The sequence below is a fragment of the Phasianus colchicus genome, chromosome 14 (genome assembly GCF_987193195.1).
Source record: "Phasianus colchicus chromosome 14, bPhaCol1.hap1.1, whole genome shotgun sequence".
Lineage (NCBI taxonomy): Eukaryota > Metazoa > Chordata > Aves > Galliformes > Phasianidae > Phasianus > Phasianus colchicus.
Window position 1 is genome coordinate 18,666,775 of NC_143449.1, and position 8,959 is coordinate 18,675,733.

General features: G+C 59.5%; 1 protein-coding gene across 1 annotated transcript; it reads left to right on the top strand.

Moving 5' to 3' along the window:
• Positions 1 to 47: 47 nt before the first annotated feature.
• On the top strand, positions 48 to 5,415 carry UTP14A (UTP14A small subunit processome component). Its single transcript, XM_031594042.2, has 14 exons — positions 48 to 377; positions 544 to 614; positions 723 to 787; positions 950 to 1,092; positions 1,256 to 1,411; positions 1,908 to 2,027; positions 2,110 to 2,204; positions 2,408 to 2,531; positions 2,621 to 2,698; positions 2,801 to 3,224; positions 3,308 to 3,690; positions 3,761 to 3,948; positions 4,024 to 4,123; positions 4,431 to 5,415. The coding sequence occupies exons 1-14, from the start codon at positions 234 to 236 to the stop codon at positions 4,701 to 4,703; spliced, it is 2,364 nt and encodes a 787-aa protein (XP_031449902.2). The 5' UTR covers positions 48 to 233; the 3' UTR covers positions 4,704 to 5,415.
• Positions 5,416 to 8,959: the final 3,544 nt, after the last annotated feature.

The window sequence follows — 8,959 nt, forward strand, 5'->3', positions numbered from 1 at the left end:
CGGGGGCGGGGCCGGGCCGGGCGCTGCCGGGGTCCGCCGGAGGGGCGGGGAAGGAGACGGAGGGGAACGGGACAGAAAGGAAAAGGGCGATCCGCTCCCGCGCGTTCGCGTCGAGCCGCTGCGGCGAGCGCCTCCCCGCGGCCCGCCCCACCCGCAGCGCGGCCCTACGGCCCTTCCGCCACCGTTCGGCCGCGGCTCCGCCCGCTTCGAGGCGGTGCCCGTGCCCCGCCGCCATGGCGACCGTGACGTCACGGGCCGGGCGGAAGTGCGGCGCCTCGTGCAGGGCGGAAGCGTCGCGCTCTACGGCGCTTTGCGACGCCATGGCGGAGGAGTGGTTGGGCACCGAGGCAGCGGGTAGCGGGAGCGAGGAGGAGGAGGTGAGCGGGATCCGCGGGGCTGGCGCGGTGCGGGGCTGTGCTCCACGGCACCGGGCGCTCCGCTGCCCCGCGGGGTCCGGTGGGGGCGCCGAGCGGGCTTGGGGGGTCGGGGCTGGGCCTCACCCGCTCAGGCCCGGCCCCGCTGACCGTGTGCCCGGTGCGGCAGGAGCAGGACGATGGCGAGCGGCGGCACCAGCAGCTCCTGGAGGCGGTCAGCGCCCTCACGGGGCGGAAGCGGTGAGTGCGGGGCTTCGAGCTCCCGCTGCAGCCCGGCGGGAGGAGCACGTGGCGGGACGCTGCGCTCCCACGCGGTTGTTTCATTTTTGTACTTTATCGTCCTGACAGGCAGAAGCTGGCCGAGCGCTCCGAGGCCGGTGCACAGGTGTCTGAGTTCAACGTTAGCTGTAAAGGTGGGGTCCCTCCCTAGCTCCCCTGTTGAGGAGGCTGCTCCCCATCTGCTGGGGAGAGCTCTCAGGGTGTGCTGTGCTGGGCTTTGGGCTGAAGGCGCCTCTCCCTGGTGCTGCCCCACTTGGTGGCACCGTGGTGGTGCTGATGCACAGTGTCTTGTGTAGGTGCTGGGGAGAAACTTGTCCTGTCCGAGCTCCTGCAGCCCATCCGTGCCCGGTCTGCCCTGAGCGCTGTGAAGAAGGAGCTCAACAGAGTGAAGCAGAAGAAGGCGGTGGAGCTGCCGCTCAGCAAGGAGGAGGCAGAGCGGGTATGTGGGGCTGCTGCAGGCAGCACAGAGAGGGCATTCCAGCCCTAAGGGACAATCTTTAGCCCGTTTGTGCCATCTGTGTCTCTCTGATTCTGTCTGGCTTGTCTTGTCCCACAAATCAGCTTCTCTGCTCACTTTTTTTCCTTCTTGCTCCCATCTGCAGGTTGTGAGGGAGGCTGCCTATGTCAAGAGCTCTAAAGATGTTGGCAAATGGCAACCAGTGGTCCTGCAGAACCGCCGTGCAGAGCAGTTGGTTTTCCCACTGAAGGAGGAGATTGTGGCAGTTGCCCCCCTGGAGCAAGTGGTTTCAGCATGGAAGGTGGGTGCTGTCACAAGCCCAATGCTGCCACTAGACGCAGTTCTCCTCCCTGCTTTTATTTAGCACTCAGCACATCAGCTAAGCCTGCTGTTTCCTAGTCCCTCTCCTGACTTAGGTGCCTGCTCGTAGCACTCAGCTGCTTGTCTTTGAGTTGAAGGGTTTGGTTCACAAAATGCTGTGTGCCAATAAGTTCTGGTTATTCTTCTAGTGTTGAACACAAGTTCCCTTGTAGTTTGCGTTGCTCCTCAGGAGAGTTACTCATCCTTGGAGAGCTTTCCCAGGTCAGGGCAGTCTTTATCAAGCTCCCAGCTCAACAAGCACCTGTCTGCGTAGAGATTTCTCCTTGTCTCTCGTGAGGCCTGGGACTTCGGCTTGTTTGTGCCCTCCTATGGGACTGCTCTGGCTTCAGGAAGGATGGGAAGGTGTGTGTGGGTGTCTGTTCCTGCAGTCTTTTGTGCCTCATCCAGTCTCACTGCCTGTTCTGTCTCATCACCAGCCCCGAACTCCGCTGGAGCAGGAAATCTTTGGTCTGCTCCACAAAACACAGCAGCCCATCACAGACCCACTCCTGACACCTCAGGAGAAAGCCTCACTGCAGGCAATGAGCTTGGAGGAGGTGAGTGGTGGTTCTTTCAGCTGCGCTCTGCCTCTGCAGGCCTCTTCCCTCATGCTTTTCTTTGCACTGTGTTTCCTGGCAGGCCAAGCGGCGGCGAGCAGAGCTGCAGAAGGCTCGAGTTCTGCAGTCCTACTATGAAGCCAAGGCTCGTCGGGAGAAGAAGATCAAGAGCAAGAAGTAAGGCTATAGCATTGCTGGGCTCAGTGATCTGGAGCCCAGTGCTTGAGAGTGGTTAAAAGGTGGAGGAAAGCAGAGACTCGAATTGAAATGCTGCTGGGAAGCAGTGCTGCTTCCTGCACAAAACAGTCCTCCCTTGCCGAAGCAGAGGCTGGGTGCCTGTACCAGATCTCACTCCTCAACTGTCTGCTCTTGTGCTGCAGGTACCATCGTGTGCTGAAGAAAAGCAAGAGACGCAAGGCCTTAAAGGAGTTTGAGATGCTGCAGAAGTCAGACCCCGAGGCTGCCTTGGCAAAACTGGAGGAGCTGGATCAGCTCCGGATGGAGGTGCTGCTTTCTTGCTTCTTCTTCATCCTTTGGGAAGTCCCTAATCCTGAGAGTGTTCTTTCTGATGCTTTTCTTTGCCTCTGCCCCAGGAGCGGATGAGTCTCAAGCACCAGAACAAGGGAAAATGGGCCCGCTCACGGGCCATTATGGCCAAGTATGACCTGGAGGTGAGATGCAGCTTGGGGAAGGGGAGGGCAGCTGAGAGTGGGTCAAGGAAGGGGGCATGTTGTTTTCTGGCTTGTGTTAGAAACATCTCAATCCCATCCCAGGCCCGCAAGGCCATGCAAGAGCAGCTGGCCAGGAACAAGGAGCTGACGCAGAAGGTGCGGGTGGAATTGCCTGAGGAAGAGCCAGCTGACGTGCCTGAGGAAGACCTCACTTCCACAGCTATCCCTCCTGTCTCTGTCGGAGCAAACAAAGCAAATCCTTGGATGCTGGGCAAACCCAGTGACCCAGCCCAGGAGCCTGATGTGCCAGAGGACCTTGGAAATGCTGCAGTGCCAGTTGCTGTAGAGAACAAGGAGGAGATGTCTGAGGAGGAGGAAGAGCTGTCAGAGGAGGAGGCACTGCTACAAGACTTTCAGCAGAAGCGGCAAGCACGGCAGCGGCACTCAGGGAGTCCTGAGCAGCACAGCGAGGAGCTCACAGTCCTGCCTGGTGTCTGCAGTGTCACAGAGCAAGATGGGTCATTAGGTTTGTGTTTTCACTCAACTCTTCTTCTCTTTCCTCTCCTGTTCATGGGGTGGATGTTCCTCCACTGTTCTCTTGATGCGTAGGTGCTGATGAGACAGAAGAAGTTTCTGAACAACTGCCAGGGGATGGCTCCATCCACCCAGTCAGTGTCGAGGAGCAGGTGAGCCCAGTGATCGAGCTGCCTTCCCAGGCCCAGGAGGAGCCCTTGCTGTCAGAGCAGCTGCACCGTGTGCAGACAATGGAGGACATTGAGGCTTTGGCCTCTGAGGAGCTCACAGCAGAGCAGGAGAAGCCAGTGATTGTGGGCACAGAGAAGCCAGCACGCCGTCAGCAGGAAGGCAGAGCTACAGCCAAGCCTGCTGAGAAATCAGCAACCAAGAAGAAAATAATCAGCTTGCAGTCTGTGCTGTCTGGAAAGCTCCGGGAGGCTCAGTGCCCCAACCTACCTGCGGTCATGGTGGAAGAGGTGAGCAGCGTGGGGCTGTCCTGGACTGGGGGCCATTCTGGCTGTGGGGCTGTAACTCCCATCTCTGCAGGAGGATGACTTTGACCAGCGAGGAGTGATCACAGAGGCCTTTGCTGGGGACGATGTGGTTGCCGACTTCAATCGGGAGAAGCACAAAGCAGAGCAGGCTGCAAAGCCACAGCCACTGAACTTGGTTCTGCCAGGCTGGGGCGAGTGGGGAGGCACCGGCCTGAAGCCCAGCAACAAGAAAATAAAACGGTATGTGTGGACGGGCTGCTGCAGCAACGTGCCTCAGCCCTGCTCCGGCATCTGATGTTCTCACCTGTCTGGCAGGTTTCTGATCAAGCCAGCCCCGGCACCTCCCAGGAAGGACCAGCATTTGCCCCACGTTATCATTAGTGAGCAGCGCAACATCCATGCAGCAGCACATCAGGTGGGTGCTGGAGCTGGCCTGGGCTTTTCCAAAACTTCCCTGCTTGTAAAAGTGCCATTTAGTTTTGACAGCCCTGGGGGCAGTGGATGAGGTGGAATTTATAGCCCTATTCCCTTGAGTGCTCTTGTATCTGCTGTCCTGAGGCTTACTAAACATTGGACTTAAGGCAGGAGGGAGGAGGGGATCGTGGGGCAGGGGCTGAACAGGTCATGGAGCGATGGAAGTCGATGTCCACATGGGATGAAAGCGGCCCCAGAGCGCAGGGCCAGGTTGCTGGCAGTGTCACCCTCTCTGCTGTTCCCTGCAGGTCAGCGAGCTGCCCTTCCCCTTTGAGAGTCACCAGCAATTTGAGCAGTGCATCCGGACGCCCATAGGCTCCACGTGGAACACACAGCGTGCCTTCCAGAAGCTCACCGCTCCCCGTGTTGTCACACGGGCAGGTCACATCATCCAGCCTCTCTCTGCTGAGGACGTCCCCTCTGTGGCTGCCACAACTGACAGTGGAACCAAGCTGGCACTTGAAACCCCACCTGAACAGCACAAGCAGTTCTCTCGCCGCCCCCACAAGAGATCACGATAGCTTGTGGGTGCCAGGGCTGACCCCCATGGCACTGGGGAGCAGGTGGGAGCTGTGTTCCAGGGCTATCCTCCTGCAGAGAGGTTCCTGGTTCTGTCTTAGGGCTTTTTAACTCGACAATAAAAGCGCTGGGCTGCTGTGTGTGTGCAGTCTGTGTGGCTGCCCCAGGGACAGGACAGCTGGTGCCCTCCTGCCTGTCCTTGGGGCCTGATGCAGGGCAGGCCTCTGTGTCCCACGGTAATGTGAACAGCTTGTTGCAGGTCAGGCTGCTGGGGTACAGCTTGGGAGTGGGGGGGGAGCGTGGCAAGGAGGTGGAGCTACTGCCCCAGCACTGTCAGTGCTAGGCTGGATCTCATCTGCCTCTAGTTTTTGTTTTTAATACCTTGTTTTTTACATATATAATTTCATCTTGGCTAAATTGACTTCCAGCTTGCTCTGTGTGCCTTCTGCCTTCCTCTCATGACTTTAGTGATTAGGTGAGCAGTGGGTCTCGATGGTCCTGTTCCTGACCTGTGCCAGCTGGGATTGGGCTCTGCCCTGGCATAGCCATCTTCCCCACAGCTGAGCCTGGCTGGATCCATGTATGTCTTCCTCAGATGGGGGCACTTAGGGTTGTCCCTGCGGGACAAGGGCTGGCCAGGCACTGTGCTGCAGCAGTACAATGAAACAGGAGCAGGCTGGGAGCCCTCCTACCTCTTCCCACGTGTGCTGTGTTTGTGCCAGCTGGAGAAACACTCCCTGTCCCAAGCAAAGGAGGGACTGCAGCTGAAGCTGCTGCTGTTCCAAGGAACCACGTCCCTGGCACTGGAGCAACCTAGTCCTGCCTGGGCACTGCAGCCAGGCTGGCTTCCCACATGTCCCCTACAGCTTTGTGGGGTTGGGGGCATATCCTCGTCCTTTGGGGTTGGGGCAGTCCACCCAACAACTTGTGGCATCCCATACTCCTGCATATGCTGGACTGTCTTACACTGCACAGGAGAAGCTGCTTCACTTCGGGCTGATGTGGGAGTAAGAGATGTTGGGATGCAGATTGGATGCTGCCCTTGCTGGGGCATCACCAGCCCCATGCAGTGCCCTGGGGCTGCTAGTTTAAGCTCGCTATGGGCAGGAACGCAGTTGTGTTGTTGGGAAACACAACACAGGGCTGAAAAAAAAAAAAAAGAAAAGGTAATTGTTTCCATACCACGATGCCAAAGAGCCTGTTGCAGGGCTGGTGCCCCCAGATCCAACCCCAGCTTATTTCTGCCCAAAATGCTGTTGGAAACCTTTGCTGACAGCCCCTGGGGATGTCACAGGAGTGTCACTGGGGGGTTTTATTGTTTGTTTCAGGAAAACCTGAAATGCCCTGGAGCCAGGAGAAGGCAGCACCTGGACTGGGCTGTTTGCAGCCCCTCTGCAGCCAGCTCAGCCTCTCTGGTGGGATGGCTTGCTGGGGGCACGGAGACCATGGGGCCTTCTCAGCTATCTCATGGCATGGGCCATTGTGGACTGAGGCCATCCAGTCTGAAAGGTACTGAGGTCCCTGCAGAAGAGCAGAGTTAAAGTTTGTCACGGGCTGTGCCCATCTGAGTCAGTGACACGGACCTGCTGGCGCTCAGCCCCTCAGTCTGAAGGCAGCTTCAATGCTGAGTTTTGCTGCCGGTGCCAAATCCTGCCAGGAATGGCCAGATAGGAGCTGAGCTGAGGCTTCCAGTATCCGGAAATACTTCCAAAATAAATGCAGAAAACATTGGTATGAGTGACAGGGGGGAGGTCACAGGAGGACCCAGGAGCAGCGAGGACACTGCTGGGGACACTGTGCCCCATGCAGCCCCCCGGGCTCATCCACCCCCGTGCCAAGGGCAGAACACATCACCCCGACACCCCCACAGAAATAAGGCTACAGAGCACGGCCACATCGGTGCTCGCTTTTTAATTAAAAAAATAAATCAGGAGCTGCAAAGCGCTGCAGGAAGGGACTGCTGGGGATCCCTGCGGGCAGCTGCCCGTCCCCTCCCGGTACCACGCACCGCCCCAGGAGCTCGGGCGAGTCCGAACGCACCGAGACGAGAGAACACCGCGGTTCTCCACCAGGCGCGGAACCCCCGGAGAGCAGCGGCGTTGCTAATGCGCACGCCGTCCCCGGAGAGGGCTGCGAGCGGCTGCAGTTTGCTCTTACTGGCCTACTTTCCGGGCGACGTCAAAGCCAGGTTTACAGCGCGCGGAGCCCGGGTGAGGGCGGCCGAGCTGCCAGCGGGGCCGGAGGGAGCGAGCCGAGCTGAGCCCGGGGCGGCCGTGCCCGGTGCTCGTGGCGTGCGGCGGTGCCCCGGCGTGGAGACCCCGTGGGGACCTCCTGGAGGGATTGGGGGGGGATGGGGGGGGGTTTGGCCATCCGGTGCCGGGGCTTCGTGTGTCCCTCGAGAACGGAATGAATGGAGAAGGCAGATTTAAAGTCAATAAATAAAGGGGGTTTTGTTGTTGTTTTCTCTCTCTCTCTCTCTCTCTTTTTTTTTTTTTTTTTTTTTTTTTTTTTTTTTTAGGGGAGGCTATAAATAACCTGCAAAGTACTTCATCCGGGCTATTCCTCAGGGTGAAATTTCAGCCCCCGCCGGAGGCCCCCCGGCTTCCCATGCTATGGCACTGCCGGCATCAACCCCGGGTCCCCCCCGGCTGCAACGGGGCCCCCGTGGCCGTCAGGGGGTCCCGCACCTCTCCCTCTCACGGCGGAGCTCCCCCGGACCTCCCCATGCTGGGGTCCGCAGTGCCATCCCCGTCCCCTCCTCTCCGGGCTCCCTCCAGCCGCAGCAGCGGCCCCGCTCATCCCGTGTCACCCCATAGCTCAGGACAGCCCCTATCCGCAGCATCCAGGCACAGTCCGCGCATCCCGGCCTGCACAGCCCCGCGTTTCCGTGGAGATGGCATCTCCCGAGCCCGCACAGCCTGAGCGGGAGGGTTTCCATGGAGATGCCGTATCCAGCACGGCACAACCTGCGCGAGAGATTGCCGCTGCGATGCCGGAGCCGGGACCCTGGTGCCTGCTGTGGTGCCGATGACTCTGAGGACGGGCGGCCGCCACCCGTGTGGCTCCTGGGGTGGCAATGTGCTTCCTCACGGAGGTCGGTAGCAGGGGGGGGGATGCGGGCTGGTGGCCACCAGACTTGTCACTGCTGCTCGGGTCACTTGGGTTGCACCATAGTGTTTCACTCGCTGGGTGTCATGGAGCTGACAGATACCTAACTGATCCCACACCCCGAGTGTCCCCGTGTCCCCATGTCCACGTGTCTCCATGTGTCCCCAGGCAGCTGAGCAATTAGGGAAAAGCCTCTGCATCCCCCCAGTAAGCGCATCCCAGCTGCCACCTGTACCTCTCAGGGCTCTGCATCCACAGAGATGCTCACCAGCAGGGATGAGGGTGAGAGTCCTGGCATAGCAGTGTGATACCGACGCATGACTGGTCCCAAAAACCTCCCATGGGGCCGAATGTCCCCTGAAGACAAAGGCTGGACACAAAGCTGCGTGCAGCCACACGCTGCCGGCGCTATGAATGGTGGCCGACACGGAGCTCATCGCTGGGTGCCGTCAGCCTCTGTCCACGGCACTGGGCTGGGAGCTGCTCTCACAGCCTGGGGCAAATCCCGCAGCCGGGCACCAGCAGCGCTCCTACCCCCAGCTCCCCGTGTCCCCGGGGCTGCCGGCAGCGTGGCAGATCTGCAGGCACGTGCTGCCAGACGCCGCGTGTGCAGCCTTCAAAGGCCGGCTCTCTTTGTCTGCGATCACAATTAGGAGCGCTCGGTGCCTCTTGAAGCCAGACCTGGGGATGGGACAGCAGAGAGCCGGGCTGCAGCAGGGAGAGGCTCAGAGCTGTACCACGTCCCAGGCATCCCAAACCCCTATTGCTTTGCAGTGTCTTCTAAGGCCAAAGGAGAGGGATGGATATGGTGGCAGTGCAGTGACTGTCACCTCGGCCTCCTGCAGTGAACCTCCTGCAGGACACAGCAGGGACGAGCCCCGCTCTGAGCTCTCTGCAGTAGTCATGGGTGGCACAAAGCAGCACAGCCCACAGCTGGGAGCAGAGAATCCCCCTTCCCAGCACAGAAGCGTGAAGGGGTTGGGGTGCAGGGAGGAGGAGGAGGCGGTGGCAGCAGCTCCAATGGGAGAAGTCATCATTCTGTAGTTGTAGCTGGGATGGAAAACGGCACGGCGGGATCTGCGGTGGGAGCTGACACCTTTTATTGCTGTCGCACGCCAATAAAACCGAGCCGAGCCGTCTGCCCGGCGTG